Below are 17,973 nucleotides of genomic sequence, written 5' to 3' on the forward strand. Positions count from 1 at the left end.
TGCAGATAGACTCTCTTGGGGTGCTCAGCCACAGGAACGACTAGTTAGAAAAGGTTACCACACTTAGGTGGAAGTGGCGGCACTCCCAAAATAAGAGAATGCAAGACAAAGGCTCAGTTGTTCATTCTTTATTGGCTAACGCATTTCGGCACCAGCCTTCCTCCACACAAAAATACTTATTTTTGCGTGTTAGCCAATAAAGAATGAACAACTGAGCCTTTGTCTTGCATTCTCTTCTTTTGGCATATCTAGGGTTTGTTTGTGACAATGACAATCCGTTGTGAATCCACTATGTAGGGTATAATAATGATCACTATACATACAAATACCACTATAAAATAGGGAGTGAGTGATTTCGGCCACATCTTTTGTCTCTCCACTTAATCTACGTCCCACATTCCATTCGACCTCACCTCAGTCCCAGCTACGCACCTGTTCCCACTCTTGTCATCATCAACCCTGCCCAGCTCAGGGATTATATAAAAGAAGGATACTGTAAAACGGTAATGTCACCTAACAGTGGGAGGCAAACTGGAGCCGAAATTTCCATGGAATGCATTGAAGTCAATGAGAGCTGGATGGACGAATATGAATAAATATGAATCATGACCTTTTAATGACTGCGACACTTGTTAAATAATCAGTCCAGGAAAATAAAATATCAGACTTTGTTTTCTGGTCTCTTGCTTTTCCATATGCACACTATATAAACTTATATAGTATCTATACTCATAAGAGACTCCGTTTCTGACTGGGCTGTCTATAGTCTGGAAATCTGACGAATCTGCCAGAGCAAATATACTACCCTGTCAGAAACGCACTCTGTGCTCTTTAAATACCTCAATATAATTATCTAATGCACACATTGAAAAACAAAAGATCAGAAAACAATATGTGATTATGTATTCTTTTATTTTCCTTAACCAATATCTGACAAAGGTCGTAATCATAAAAAAAATTGTTTATTAGTAAGCCGGTCCAGTCTGCTCTCATTGACTGTAATGCATTCCATTGAACTACCGGCACCAGTTTGCCTCCCCCACGGCGTAGACCGTCTGTCTTATCCTGGTTTATATAACCCTCGGCCCAGCTATAATCACCTGGTACCGTACCACCATAAGACTGGACTCCTTCATTCACTCTTTGCCAGTTTGGAAATGCATGTTAGTGTGTTTCTGTTTTGGCTCCCTAGCCTTTTGTTTCCTTGTGTGTTCAGTGTTTCTGGGTCCTGTCCCAGATTTTGTTCATTCTACCGGCTTCGTTTTCTTTTGACCTTTTGCCAGTCTTTTGGTTTTGGACATTTGCCTGCTCCCTTGGAATTATTTGCCTGTTGTGGACTGCCTTCCATCCTGTGCTTGACATCACTGCCAGCCTCAGGTTTGTAAAGCGTGCCCCTTCGATCGTTTAATTAATACACTCTTTGTACTGAATCTGATCTGTCTTTTGTGGTACTGCACTAGTGTCCAACTCTCCCTGACACTAAAGGGGGGCGCATGCTACGAAAAAAACGTTTCGACCTAAAAGGTGAAAGGGTGATCACCTAAAATGGAAGCATGCAGCCACCTTAACAATACGTAGATACAGCAAAGTAGATATGGGCAGTGGAGCCAAAAATGTTAAATTAATACATTGCGTGCGTATGTGCGCGCACGCGTGCGTGTGTGCATGCACACGCTCATCCTTCATGCCATCAAATACATTAACGAAGAAGAGCCTACTCTGTGCATGTGAGTGTACTGTATATGTGTATGTGCACTCTAGATCTGTATTCAGTTATAGATCATCATTTTTTAATCAAGACACAAACATGCACCCAAAGAAGCATGCGATTGTTACCTTTCACTGAGGCTGAGAGAACTGGAGAAACAGAGAAAGAGATGGAGTTTATTTTGCTCTCTATTGATGTTGTAGAGCAGTGGTTCCCAACCTTTTCAGGCCAAAATAATCATATTTTAACTGGGGACCCCCCACCCTGACAATCACTTGGAATTGTAGGAGTTGAGACATTACATTTAGTTTGACTCAATTCCACAGATGAATATTGTGAAAATAGCTGATCTACAAACGCCGTGCAACCCTCTTTCTAATATTATTTGACAATTTGGCCAATGTTTGACCAGTTCTATAGTATAGTTTGTTGATGACTTTTGATGCAGTGACGGTCTTTCTTTCTTTTCTTTTTTTTTGGTATTAAAAGTCCTTAAAAGTCCTTAAATTGTCACTTCACTGTCATCTGGGGTCTCCACCCACAGGTTGAGAACCACTGTTGTAGAACAACCTCTTATGCCTGATTAATACTCAGTTACACAGTTATCGTGCACCAAAAATAGCACATTTACAAGCTCGCAATGCGTCATGATGCGATGTGTTGTGATCTTGTGGATTTGTTATTTTTGGTGTGCTAACCCTAACCCGCGTGTGACAAATAGGATTAAATAATCACAGCTCTTTTATTTCCGAGCAGAATTTTAATTCTGGCTAATTATGGCTGCCTCACAAAACCACAACTTAAAATAGATCCACAAGCGTCATTATTATGCAGCTCCTTGTGATGTAACAATGGAAAACAAATACGAGGAGAATATGCTCCTCTGATATATTATATATATTATATTACAGTAGCTATTTTAGATTCCAAATGAGCAAACATAGGTGGCTAAATATATAGAAATATGATAGATTACAAGGACTGAATTTCTTTACTATGAAGTTATGCCTAATGTATACGCTGTTGTACGACTAAACAATAAATCTGTCTTCAGAGTCCAACTTGATCAATGTTTGATCAATTATGAATTCACCTGGTGGTGAGTTTGTAAAGGAACAATTCTGACTAGTCTGGTTTGACAAAAGTGACTCTGAATTAATCATATACTGTACATTCCTCACAGATTAACAAAGACAAGAGGCTAAACAAGTAGGAATAATCTTAACAGACGGGTTTGTGTGCTATGAAGTGCCAAGTCACTGCATCTTATTCCAGCTGAACTATCAAGGGAGGATAGAACAATAAATAGAAATAACATAGATCAAAAGGGACTGGGCTTGCATGGTATGAATTTAAACAGAGTCTGAACTAATCATGTAGCTGACTCAGACTGTCTTGGCATCGGGGTCATTTTACAACGTTTTGTGCTTACCGGTGCAAAACAGGGTGGAAAACACTGCAACGCTGATTACTTTCATCTTGACTGTGTGTCTGAAAAAAAAGAAAAAACAAATAGAAAAGCTCAATTGCTTTTTTTTTTATAGCAAGACAATCGTGCTATAGAAACAAAATGTACATGCAAAGACACAAGGGCGATTGTTCACCTTTGATGAATGGAATTTGGCTTCACTGGGGTAAAAATAGATGCATAAAACTGACATAAATATTTAAACAGCAGGAAATAAACTGGGACACAGCTTCCAACGCACATCACAGTTCATGCTACTGTATGCTGTTTGACAAAGATTCTGTATTGGGTTTGTCCTAGTGGGTCAGAACTCTGGCTCTGGATGGCTGTGGTGGAAAAAGTGCTGTCATTTTTTGTTTGAGTAAAAGTATGAATACCACAATCTAGAAATCCTCAGTTACAAGTGAAAGTCCGGGATTTGAAATTTAGTTGAGATGAGATGAGATAAGATATACTATTAATCCCTGAAGGGAAATTGAGGGAATCAAGGGAAATAATCTACCAGACAAACATAAACACATCAGACACAGATGGATAGATGTACCAAAAGTAAAAGTACTCATTATGCAGAATGTCCCATTTCACAACTTCAATATGTATACAAGTATTTAGAAAATAGCAGTATACAAGCTCATTTTCATATAACCGAAGTATATATAAGGCTAAAGTGATTAATGCATGTTTTGTAATAATAATCAAAATCAGTAATTAGTAGCTAAAGTTTTCAAATAATTGTAGTGGAGTAAAAAGTACAATATTTTGAAGAGATGTAGTGGAGTTAGCCATGGTTCACATGACGCTTGTTTACAAGCGTCATGGTGCCGAGTCCCCCTGGTTTATAGTGGTGTTCGATTTTTCGGGGGTAAGCACTTTATATTTGAAATCTGAACGTTTACGTACATGTGAGAGTTGGCAAAGTAAAAAAAATCGAACACCACTATAAATCAGGGGGACTCGGCACCATGACTGTCATGGTATGACAGTCATGTTTCAGGGCTATAGTGGAGTAGAAGTAAAAGTATTAAGAATTGGAAATACTCCAGAAAAGTAAAAAGAATACCAAAAAATTGCACTTAAGTACAGTACTACTTGAGTACATGTACTTAGTTGCTTTACACCACTGATTGGGTTTGTCGAAGTGGGTCAGAACTCTGGTTCTGGATGATCTGGAACCATATAGATTCTGTGTCATTGTAGCCTCGATCTCCAGGCTTCTATTTTTTAGTTAGTGTCATTGTGGCTCTGGTTCTGGATGGAACCATGCATTACTGGTGGTCATGTGAGCCTTTAACTCCCTGTCAACAATATCCCCCACCCCCTCTGTCCTTCACACATCGTCATTGGCGATTCCAGAATGAGACTTCCACTTGAAGATGGTTTATACCAGTGGTGTGTTCTACCGTGTTACGCTATAATATACGTAGTATACCGTCCAAGAAAATCTGAAAACAATCGTTTACCGCCCAGTCCAGTAACCAGAAAGAGTCTGAAACGCAGGAGGAGGGGCTGGGGGGGGCAGCAAGAATGTGTGTACATGCCATGCGTGTGGGAGGGAATAATTATGGTATACCCTCCGAAAAAAACCTAGAACACACCACTGGTTAATACCTACCGTGGGTCTTTATTTTAACCACTTTCAACCTGCCGTGGGCATGTCATTATAGGCGTAATAATTGTTGTACGACTGAAGTATAAAATGGCACTTATGTGGTAAAACTAGAAAAGTGCGATAACAAACACCTGCATTTGACATCGTGACATTTAGGGTTGAGGTTCTTCCTTGGCCTACTGGGAGTGTGCAGGCAAAGTTTGACCAATTGACGCCAATCGGTCCAGCTGTGTCTGAGATTAGCTGTACACTGACGGACACAAACACAATCTCCACCTCCCAGCCTATCGGCCTGGCGGAGATAAAATTATACCTTTCAGAGAATGTACCCACCTGCATTTTTTAATGTGTTGTAAATTGCCTGTGGCTTCGCCCACATCCTAGTATCTGTACATAACTTTATAACTAATACTATACTTAGGTACTGCAGGCACAAGGATATAGGATGTCACTGTTGAAGTACAATTGTCATCTGCTTTCTTTCATATCCTATCTTGCTTCTGTATCAGCTGTGACTCGCATAACTTCCAGTCACGTAATCTGTCTTGTGCAAAGGTAAGTAATTATAGTCTGTGGGTACTTAACAAAAGCTTTAGAACATCTTTTGTGCCGCTGCCTCGGTGTCATCTTGTTCTCAGAGCTTGTGATTGCTTATACAGAAACAGGGCAGCAACTATACTGATTATTTTCGTAGCAATTATGCTATCAATTACTTTTTTTTATTACTGTACTGATTAATGTTTATATATATCAACAAATCGACACAAAAATCGCCAAATACATTTAGCATTAATTGACTAAATCTATTAGTCATATGAACCACATATGTTCTGTTTTATACGTCGTCGGGCAACCGTGTTGTGCAACAATAGTTAAAAGAGACGATTTACAAGCTCACAACGCATGATCCGTTGTTGTGAGTTTGTAGATCTACTACAGTATTTTCATTATTTTAGAAACGTTTTGTCATCTATAATGACAAGAAAAAAACGGAAATCAATTTTTCCCAAATGTATTGTACAGTGTGTACAAATGGAGTGCATATGAATCATTCAACTGAATGGCCAGTCATTAATAGGGGAGAGCTTTCAGGGATCATGACAGAGGACTCTAAACCACAACACAAAGGCTTTTTTTCTTGCCAAATTGGATAGGGATGGTTTACTTTGGAACGAAGCCTGGTGTAAAGCTGACAAGCATTTAGCTGATGCTCTTATCCAGGGTGACTTGCAAGATAGGGGTAGAACGGGCAAGCCCTGGTTCACGCTAAAGGACACTTAGACAGCACATGAAGGTCAGCCTCTCTGTACGCCACCTTATAGATAGATATATAGATATATACTGTAGATAGACAGATAGATAGATAGATAGATAGATAGATAGATAGATAGATGGTAAAAAAAAAAGGTAAATGGTGCATTTATATAGCACTTTTATCCAAAGCGCTTTACATAGATTGTGCATTACATTCACCCATTCACACACACACATTCATCCACCGATGGCGGAGGAAACCATGCAAGGCACCAACCTGCTCATCGGGAGCATTTAGGGGTTCAGCGTCTTGCTCAAGTACATTTCGACCAGGGCCGGTGCTAGCCCCCCCCCCACAATTTAAAAATAAGAGCACCTCGGCCTCTTTTAAACAGAAAGTAATTCAGAGGACAGGAGCCTATCCTATGTCTGACAGCGACACCGTCAAAAACTAGGGGGCGCCCCCCCCCCTAGTGGCGCCCTAGGCAACTGCCTACTCTGCCTGATGGGTGCGCCGGCCCTGATTTCGCCACTAACTCTGGGGGAGCCCCGCCAGCCCGGGTTCGAACTGGGAACTTTGCGGTTTCCAGTTCACTCTACCCGGCCACTCTACCCACTCTACCACTGAGCCACCCCCTTGATAGATAGATAGATACTGTAGATAGATACTGTAGATAGATAGATAGATAGATAGAAATACTGTCGTATACAGCAATACAAAGGCAAGAAAAACAATAAGAAGCACCGTCAATACAGAACAACAATAGTATATATACTACCTATACAACTATCCAGGGCTATGGAGAAAAACAACAACGCAAGGTTACAGTGTCCTCACCGTATTCCGCCCCAAAACAAATAAAGTATCCATTACAATCAGTGCAATGCGAAAGAAAAGTGACAGTGTTCACAGTCCTTACACCACACTAGCTATCATCCTGCTATTGCAATAACAAAATAAAAAAACATTTCATGTGAAAGGCTGTGAAATCTGCTTTACAAAAAAACAACACAATATTATTTCATATTGCATCATAATGTGAGGTCAGTGTTATAGACTGAGCAGTAACTGAACATAATAAATGGCATCATATTGTGAGGTCAGTGTTATAGACTGAGCAGTAACTGAACATAATAAATGGCATCATATTGTGAGGTCAGTGTTATAGACTGAGCAGTAACTGAACATAATAAGTGGCATCATATTGTGAGGTCAGTTAGAGGTTCCGTTTCTCCTGCGGTGTGACCTGTCAATCATCTCGGTTCTCAGGAGACACGCCATTGTACTGACAAAGTGGACGAACGTGAGAGAGAGAGAGATAGAGAGAGAGAGAGAGAGAGAGAGAGAGAGAGAGAGAGAGAGAGAGAGAGAGAGAGAGAGAGAGAGAGAGAGAGAGAGAGAGAGGATGGAAAGGAAAAGAGGTGAGACGAAAGAGAGTGGGGGAGCAAGGGAAAGTAATGAGAAAGGGGGCAGAGAGAAAGAAAGATAGAAAGAGGGAGAGCTTGAGAGAAAGAGAGGGATACTTTTGGCTTTTAAAATATCATATTTAAACAATGCTATCCAAAGACCTGTGTCACACACTATTCAATATGTTCATATATTATTCTCACATACAGTACAGCAATTAAAACATGTGCTCCAGGCACTTTTCCTCAAAAACAACAAGACATTTTACAATTAACAATTAAATCAAGTCTTCCGGACACATAGTCAATTCTCAATCCTCCCACATTCTATAAACAATAGACTAGAGAGAGAGGTGGAGTACAGGGAGAATCAAAAATGCAGATAAGGAGGGAGACAGAGATTCAGAGATAGGAAGCTGAATGAGCAAGGGAAAGCAGGAAAGTGAAAGAACAGTAAAAGAAAGATACTGACCACTGTTGACAGAGAGAGAGAGAGAGAGAGAGAGAGAGAGAGAGAGAGAGAGAGAGAGAGAGAGAGAGAGAGAGAGAGAGAGAGAGAGAGAGAGAGAAGGCAGGAGAAAGGGACAGTATCAGTGAGAAAGGAAATGAAAACGAGAGAAATTGAGAATCGTTGGGGCTGACTACTGTGGCAAGCCAAAGAGAGGTATGAGAGATGAAGTGTGACAGAGAGAGAGAGAGAGAGAGAGAGAGAGAGAGAGAGAGAGAGAGAGAGAGAGAGAGAGAGAGAGAGAGAGAGAGAGAGAGAGAAGGGGGAACAGAGAGAGACAGCTTCAGGTTTTAAGATGAGACGGACAAGAGCCAACTGGCACCAGTCAGCTGTCACCTCTCAACTCAACTGCACTGGATCAGATAAATAGATAGTGAGTGAGAGAGCTATAGGGCTTGTGTGAAAGAGAGAGAGATAGATCGATAGAAACAGAGAAAAAGAGAGAGAGAAAGAGAGAGAGAGAGATTAAGGGATTTAGAGATTTGCATAGAAAACAGCATTGCTAAGAAAAAACAATTCTCCACAGGCATTGTTATGTGGGAAATCGAATGTACAGAATTTGCAGAAGGATATCTGTGACACCTCATATAGCAACAGGGACGGGAATGACAGAAATGAGTCAATTTAAGAGGATACGTACAATGTTGGTATTTTTAGCTGTTATCTAACTCAACCAATGAGTGAGCAGGTATATACTCTTAAAGCAGGATAGATGGTTGCTGATTGGACATATTGGGAATTGGCTGTGGTGGAGGGACAATTCTCCGACCTTCCAATTACAGGATGGCCTCTCCTACCACTATAGGCCAACCTGCCTGAACTAAACACATGGTATGAACCATGAACTATCTGCAGTGAATTACACTTGATTAAAACCATTTCTTGGCAGATAAAGCCAACTGCAACTCACCACAAAGGTTAAACAACTGTAGATGGTCATGATAAGCATGGTTTGTCAATAAACTCATCCTCGCCCTTGTTCTGTCAGTCATGTTCGTTTCCACGCTTATATTCTGCAGACATACGTTTTATTATTCATATTTATTGATGTAATCCACATATTTTAATGCTATTCATAACTTCCTCAACATTCATACTCTTTTCTTCCATACATCACTCACTCATATTGTGTGTAATTGTTACTTATATAGTACATTTCTCATGACGTGTAGTTTTGCACAGCATGTGTGTTCAAAGTAATTTCCCTCTGCGATCAGAGCTTGTCCACTGAGTGAAGGCTCAAGTCATTTGTTCGCAGAGACCGCCTCCAGGATAAGATTTTGCTCAATGAACGAAATAATTAGTCATCCGTTCGCACTGATACACAGTTACTGAGTGAGAGACCACCACTTTCCTTCAGTAAACGAGAATATTATTATTTCAATGACGCAAGTCATTTAGTTTGCAGGCATACACACCTGAGGAGGGATATCCGAGACAAACAGAGCCGATCATCCTCAAGGAGCTGTATTTCAGTCCAATGGCTTGAGCCTGGCATTAGTGCCAGAGATACAGGTTCTAATCTATGCTCTGTGCATGGAGGCATGGCGGGTTTCATTCTATTTGTGTGCTTACTGTGTACAGCAAAATTCTGAGTTAAAATAACATCAGATTTTACTGTGTTGGCAGAACACTAACACTGCTGAGGCTGTAGCGTAGGGATTTCCAGGGAGGCTTGTCCAGCTAAAAACAACTCTATGTATATACATGCATCCCCTGGGACATTATTGACCTTCATGTTCTTACTTGAACTGAAGGTTTGCACAGGCTGTTCATTCACTTTGTGTGTCTTATTTTCTATTAAGGCAGATGGTAGGAAAGCTGAGAGACTGTGAGTTCTTAGCTGTGGCAAAATCCTAGGCCACAAAGCGTACATGCGGTTCTAGAGGTGAGTATCTACACCGCTGAAGGCATTACATAGTAATATGTAATGCCTGTCAGAATCATATTAGGGTTCTTTAGGGGAACAAACTAATGATCCATGACACCAAGTGAAAATTGCCAAGACATTAATTTTCACTTGAAAATGAAGACAGATATTGGATTTTCACAACTTCCACATTTGTGCAAACTGCATTAACTGAGGTATTAGTCTACAATAAGACAGGTTCCAATAACGGCGTGGCTTCCACGTGGATCTCATATTGAGTCAGTCGTGACTCAGTGGGATGTTCTAAATCATTTTTTTCTGAAAACCTAAAATGTACTATATTCTGTTTACTAAAGAGCTGGAGAGACCCCTGTGACCGAACAAGCACTCTGTAGCAATGATTACTCAGAATATTGTACTTTTTAACCTTTTTAACAAAATAAAAAAAGATTACCAAAAAATATCACTTACCCTACCTTTAAGTTAAATATTTCAAAAAAATAAAACATGAAAAAAACTAGCTGAAGAATGAATGGTAACCTAACCTACTAAGTTGGCCTACTGGAAGTGTGCACAAGAAATGTGGCACTGATCAGTGCAGTGGTTTGCAATATTGGCTCTGGACAACAGACAGATAGACGGCTATAGTCTCCAACAGAGCCAAACCGATATAATCTATCTTTCTGCCTATTTATTGACAAACCAACACTGACATTTTAAATGTTGCCCAAAACATCAATCCAGGCAGAGACATTGCAGGGGAGGTTCTGATTTGGAACCACACCATAAATTGTAACCACAGCCCTGTGAAGCATGTTTGAATGGTGTAATGATAATGTTCACCAGTTCAATTAGCTTATTGCACGTTTGGGCCGTTGTGTTGTGCTGTCATGGTCCATAAATCATGGGTTTAATTAATTCATGGAAGTCAAGCTTCATAAATCTGGAGAGGTGACATGGGTGGTCCTCTGCGATTATGAATACAGCAGGTGATTTGCTTTGTCACATTTGCTCAATCACTTTCGTTTTCTCTCCCACACTAAACAGACACATATAGAGGAGAGAGAAAGGGATCTGGACATTAAACATATTCAAACACACATATACACACGTACATCTACTCACACACTTGTGTAGGCGTGAATGGGATCATCTTAAGGGCTTTGTTATCATTTATTAGAATTGCAAGGGCCTAGAATTAAAAGTGGTGTCTGTACAGTCACACACTCTCTCTCTCTCACGCACGTACGCACGCAACCACGCACGCACGCACGCACGCGCACACACACACACACACACACACACACACACACACACACACACACACACACACACACACACAGGCTACAGTAAAGTAATTCTGCTCTGGATGAAAGCAGCAAAATTAAATTAGGTGACAACATGATGCAATGAAGTTAGGATACACTTAACCAACACTGTAAAATCCTGTGTGTTAATTTAACTCTGTACAAATTTGACCAAATAGCCCTGTAATGCGATGTCCAGTGTCCACACCAAGCATAACTGTAACAATACCCTAACGGAGGCAATACCCTTGCGGCCCACCAGTGGGCCCTGGGCCCACATGTTGACAACCACTGCTCTAGACCAGTGGTTTTCAACCCTTTTCATATCAAGGTCCATTATTTATTCGGCATTTGAGCCACGGACCACCGTTTGATGATATTTAGCTTCTCAGACCCCAAACTTTGAATATTTTGGCGTTGGATAAGATTTTGTCCACAATTCCATGCTGTATTGATGTTGGTACCATAGGAGATAACAGGAAAACGTTGATCAAAAATAACAATTCTTCTACATTCTCTAATTGTGTAAACTTCTTGTAAATTAAGTAATGATTATGTTTAACCATAATTTAACTCTTGAGAGTGTAAAATGAAACCAAATGGACCCGTAAGGGTCCATTTGGTTTCATTTTACACTCCCAAGTGTTAAAGATCTATAAGGGTCCATTTGGTTACCAACTCCTCCATAATTTAGCTGGGGACCACCTGGAACCCCCTCAAGGACCACTGGTGGACCCCGGACCACTCGTTGAGAACCACTGCCCTAGACGTACCCATCACTTAGAGTTATTCAGCTACAAGATAAGAATGTAATCTCATGCCATTGTTGCAGTCATTTTAAATCAGAGCACTAGTGGCTAAATGCCAAGAGCCCTTTAATGTTATACGCGACATAAATTTTTACCACGTCTGTCTTTAAGTAGGGATGGTTGCATGTTATCAGCAATTACTGTAGATCAGTCGGTCTATACAGAGCTCAGGCCTGACTACAGTTTATTTGACACAGTGTCCTTCCCTCCCATTTACCGTACTGTAAAATCCGCAAGGTTAATTTAACGCAGAGTGTCACTTGGGTTAAATTACCAGAGGAAAGTAAAACAGAGTAGCCTAAGCTGTTCTGATTTAGTCTTTTAGTTCTATTTTAGTCATGTGAAATTGTTTAGTCTTTGTCGACTAAATATCAAAATCTTAGTCTTTTAGTCTTTTAGTCTTTTAGTCTTTTAGTCTTAGTCAACAAAATTAAATAAACACTGCCAGTGTTAATTTTGACAGCACATTCTGATTTAGTCTAGTCTTAGTCGACTAAATATCAAAATCTTGTTTTTTTAGTCTTAGTCTTAGTGAACAAAACTGCTACATCATTCTCTTGTGTCATTGACACATTATAATCAAAATGATCATACAGTGCAACATGCAAAATATGTCAAGTGTAGCCTAATCAGAAGAAGAATAAGCAGAAGAAAAATGAAAATGTACATGAACATTTTACAGAATGCCTACTTTACATATATTTTGAAGTTGTTATTTTATGTCATCTAGGGCTAGGCAGTGTTTCTCAAAAAGTTTCATGTCAAGGACCCCCAAATTGATACCAGGGACCCACATCAGAGAAGATCATAGTTGTTAGATTAGATTAGTACATAAGTCTACAACTATACAATTCTGGGCATGTCATAGGTACACACAGCGGTTAGGTGCTGCACGCACATCCAAAAAAATGCAACGGGTGCTGGATCCGACTAAATAAACAACAACGTTTCGGCCGATGTGGCCTTCGTCAGGTACCTGACGATGGCCACATCGTTCGAAACGTTGTTTTTGACCGGTTCATTCATTCAATTATTTTGGGAGCATTAAGACGGTGTGCGGACCCTTTCCTTTTGTTCATAGGTACACACACACACACACACACAGAAATGGAAGCTAAAATAGCCAATCTACAAGCTCACAGCGTGTCACAGCGTGTCACAGCGTGTCGCATCGTGACGCACAGCGAGCTTGTAGATAGGCTATTTTTAAAATAGGGCTTGACTGTGTGAACTGTTCCTAATTTTGCTGGTGACCCCCTGGAAACCCCTGGGGGTCCTCGGACCCCACTTTGAGAACCACTGACCTAAGAGGCTTTTATTGAGTCTCTGGTGGCGAGAGGTGTGGAGACAAGATCCTTCTGTCTGATCTCATCACCATGACTGACTGGCACCCATTCTGACTGGCAAACTTAAGTGCCCGTCTCTTCTCACACGTGAGGAAGAGGAGGAGTGACATTAGTCTTCATCCTACGGATCTTTATCTCTCTCTTCTGTAAATCATGTGATTTCTCTCTCTCTCTCTCTCTCTCTCTCTCTCTCTCTCTCTCCCCCTCTCTGACTGTCTCAGCTCAGCTTTGGCTTCCTCTATCTTATATTTTTATCGTGTCTTCATAGCTATGAAGATATATGTATTTATTTTTGTTTGGTTTTGTATGACTTATGTATCAATATTGTAGATGGTATATTGTAAATATGTATTTGATGTATCCCCCCCACACACACACACATACACACACACTATTTGAGTGGCAGGTACGTACACCCACGCATCCACTCACAGACTTCTTCATATGTGCCCAGGGACACATTAGCACATCATGAACTCAATACAGTACATTTCATGCACTCACCAGCACCACACACTACATGTCATCGATCATACACACCTCATGCTAAGAACCACAATAGAAACAAGCCGTAGGCTTTTTTGCGTAATCGTTTTGATTATGGTGGGTCAGATGTATGCTACATCTGACATATGTTTTATTTCATGATCAATAAAGAAATGAATCAATCAATCAATCAATCAATCGCTGAAGTTTTTTTCTTGTTTGCCTTTTCTCGCCCCTCTTCCAGGATATACTCTTCTCTGTTCTGCATCCCCCTCGTCGCGGACCTTCCCCTTCCACTCATCACCCCTTTCTCCTGCCCTCTACTCCAGTTCTCAAAGTGGGGTCCGGGGACCCCTGGGTGTCCCGACTCCCGACTCATTTAGAGAGTTAGGGGGTTCCCAGCAAAATGGGGAACAGTTTAAACACTTTAAGCTATTTTATTTTTAGGCTATTCGAGGGATGGGCCGTGGGGCTATACACGGCCTATTCATTTTGGGGTTTACTTGACATTAAAATGTTTGAGAAACACTGCTTTAGTCTAAATGTATGCAATGTTTTTCATCTCCTCATTGTCTTCTCATCTCACTCTCACCCTCTTCTCCTCCTCCTCCTCCTCCTCCTCCTCCTCCCATTCATGCAGCCCATAAAACCAATGGAGCATCACAGGGATGGTGCGACAAGGGTGTGTCACTAATGCCTCAACTGGGACTTGGCTGGGGCTGTCCCGTTACCGCGGGGGCGGGGGGGTTTGGGGGGCGGATGGAACATGGAAATTGGAACATTTAGCATTTGAACTTGACTCGTTCACTAGTTAAAGTGTGGGACTGACTACAGAAACAACTGTATGAGGGTTTTTTTGTCTCTCCCCTGTGTCTTTTTTTTAATTTTGTTTATAAAATTCTCACCAACGCGCGCTTTCTTGTACGTAAACCCTCGCTCTCCATCCTCCTATTCCTTCCCTTTCTCTCCTTTCATTATCTCTCTCGTCGTTCTTTCTCATAACACGACGCCACCACGTCGCCACTGACGAGATAATTAACCTCAAGTGCTCCCAAAAGACTTCAGCCTTTCTCTAGTGTTCTGTGTGAAATAACGTCAGCGCCTACAGTAGGCTATGCATGGTTCTGCTGTGCAGCAGCACAGCGGACATTCATTGTCATTTGCGTAACGATTTCCAAGAAAGGTAACAGGATAGGTGGGCACTAAGAAGAGTGGGCACCTCGGTGTTAAATTGGCTATTCTTTCTATGTTAAAAAAAAAATAACAAATTTGGAAAATGTTTTTAAGTAAAGTAAAGTATACAATACATGATTAGAACATGCTTAAACATTCGACAATTAAGGTCTAATATTTCTACAATTGCTACAAATTGCTATATCCAGTCATTTTTGGGCATACAAAAGTTGAAGGATAAAATGAAGTCTGATAATGATGTACCGTGCATGTTCACATCATGTATACATTACTTAAGACCATTTTTCAAATATTTCTTTTTTTACATTTTTGACAAAATAGCCAATTTTACATCGAGGTGCCCAGATGTCGCTATAGTGCCCAGTGCCCACCTATCCTGTATCCTCCAAGAAAATACCCCTGATAGTTGTGGAGGGTATCCCACCACGACCTACACTGTGGGCTGGAATACATAATGCACCACCACAGGCGCACAGATATGGGCAATAAAATAAAGGCTATAAAAAGCGTCAATATCTCTTTGTTTCCCGAAACCCGATTCCAGCGTTATGAATTTGATCATGAAAAATAGGCCTATACAGTTCAACACTGCAGAGATGCTGTATTCCTTTGAGTAAATGTAATATTCAGTGAAATGGGGACGATCGACGGACGCCATCCATCCATGAAATGCACAAAAGCTTTTCCACCTGAGTTTTTTTCTCCCATATTCACGGCCACACAGTCACTTGCACTTCACGTCTCCCATGTATACCTACACGTTTGAAAAGCCTGATTTCAATGAATGTCACCATACTTATAAATTACTGCCATATAAAGAGCCTATGTCGCTGGTTACACGCCCTAAATCAACCGTTATTCGGGGCATTTCAACATGAGAATAAATAGGCTTAAACTAAAGGGAAAGAACAGCACATTTTAACCCATCAATTTCTTTGATACAATGCAAAACTAAAATAAAATAATAATAATCAATTAGGCAACAACACACAGTAGCTATCGTTATAGGACGCCGGCCAATTACCTTTGATTAGCAGCCTTGAATCCCAAATAAACAGCGTGCAGCTGGAGCCTGGAGGCGGGGTACAGTAGGAGGGAGTGGGATTATTCGATAAATCGTCGTTGTTTTTCTGCTTTTATTAATGTCTTCCACCCCCTTTTCTTCGAGCCCCCTCAAACCCGACCAGAGACTTGTGATTAGCTGGAGGAGAGCTTCGGGTGATGTCGTTTTTTTTTTGTTGGAGCATCTCTGAGCTCGGCGACACTCGGAAGTGTTCGTGAGAAAGCGACAGTGTTTGGCTCGGTGCCACCGGCCACTGCAGGTTATCCTCAGGCAACCCGGGCTCTCCCAGGACCCCAAACACGTTGAAATGACCACTGGTGGAAGAAGTAGCCTACTCAGATATACCTAAGTAAAAGTAGCAATACCACAATATAAAAATACTCTGTTACTAGTGAAAGTATATTTGTCTGCCATTTAATGTTTCGATGAATTGAGTAGGCTACAAATTACCCCAATAGAAACAAGCCATGTAGGCTTTCTTGGTTTTAAAATCCTCTTAGCAGACCTTGTATTGAACTGTACTTTCCTGTGCTTTTTTCTTTTTTTTTGCAAACTGCTAATAAAGTATTCAATCAATCAATCAAATGGCCTATGTTAAAAGTGTTACTTGAGTAAAAGTACAACCGTATTGGCATTAAGCTATAGGCTACTTAAAGTATGAAAAGTAAAAGTTCTAAAATGTTTGAAAATAGCAGATCTACAAGCTCACATGCAATGTGAGCTTATAGATCGAGTATTTTCAAATAGCCTATATAAAATAGGGCTAAAGTGGTTGATGTATACATGTTTTATACTATAACTTATATCTGCAAAGTAAATAGTAACTTAAGTTTTCAAATAATTGTAGTGGAGTAAAAGTACAATATTTGCCTCTGAGATGTAGGCTAGTGGAGTAGGCTAGAAGTAAAAGTAATGAAAATTGGAAATACTCCAGTAAAGTAAAAAAAAAAAAAACTCAAAATAGTACAGTACTTGAGTACATGTACTTAGTTACTTTCCACCACTGTTGAAATAACACGGATTGACAAACCCTCAGGTGACCACACACGCCAAACAACAGGCGTCCCAGTCTGACTGATCATGATTCATTCTTCATCATTCGCTGTGCCTCCAGCAATACCTACAGTGGCCGTCACGTCCCGTCAACTGAATGATGATAAATAGATCTCTATATCAAGATAAATGCACAGAGCTACAATCTAACCCACCACCACCAAGTCTGTGTTGACTCATGCAGCGCATTAAATGCACAACAAATATGTCTCAAGTTTCTAAACTGTCAGAATAACATCAGCAAGGCATGCCCTTCTATCCTGGCAGCTGTCTATTGTCAGCGATTTCTCACCTCGCAAGATTCACTCTGACTGGAACACATTCTAGCAAAAAACAAATCAATCCTAAGTTCCTAAATGGTTCCAAAGAATTGGCCTATAAAACATGTTCCCAATCTGTGTGATGAATTTTGTAATATGCACTGTTTGTATAGTATGTAGCCTCCAGTTTATGTCTGTACAAAGTAGGCTATAGTAATTCCTTTCATGCTGTTAAATTGATGAATTAAACTTTTGAAGACATGCTGAGAATAATATAACACACCCATTTCAGTTGGAATTAAACTAACTAAGATATACAGTGTAGCAATAAGAATATTCACCAAATGTTTCAGAGGAAGAAAACTGTTCCTACAGGCAACTGTTTCTGGAGATTTCAAATTGAGAACATACAGTAAACTGGAGAAGGGTATGGCTCTGTAAAACATTCATAAAAACTGTTAAAACAAGTATTAGTAAAGATAGATAGGCATTTCAATATTTTACACAAGATGCACCCTGCTAATTGTCTTTTTGCTACATTTACAGACATTAATGTTCTTGTACCTTTTGCAATCATCATTTTCTGATTTTCTCACCTATTTTGTTTTTACTGAGATATCCCCAAATGTTT

The 17,973-nt window shown here is 40.3% G+C and overlaps 1 protein-coding gene across 1 annotated transcript in view; it reads right to left on the reverse strand.

Moving 5' to 3' along the window:
* Window positions 1-14,404, reverse strand: part of LOC311061771 (uncharacterized protein) — a gene marked incomplete at both ends in the record, with an annotated part of 38,227 nt that extends 23,823 nt beyond the window's left edge. The window contains 2 exons of the mRNA XM_084080463.1: window positions 1,837-1,857; window positions 14,359-14,404. Of these exons, the coding sequence (XP_083936589.1) occupies window positions 1,837-1,857; window positions 14,359-14,404 (67 nt within the window). The remainder of the gene's footprint in view (window positions 1-1,836; window positions 1,858-14,358) is intronic.
* Window positions 14,405-17,973: the final 3,569 nt, after the last annotated feature.

The sequence above is a fragment of the Gymnoscopelus microlampas genome (assembly GCF_963454915.1).
Source record: "Gymnoscopelus microlampas genome assembly, chromosome: 15".
Lineage (NCBI taxonomy): Eukaryota > Metazoa > Chordata > Actinopteri > Myctophiformes > Myctophidae > Gymnoscopelus > Gymnoscopelus microlampas.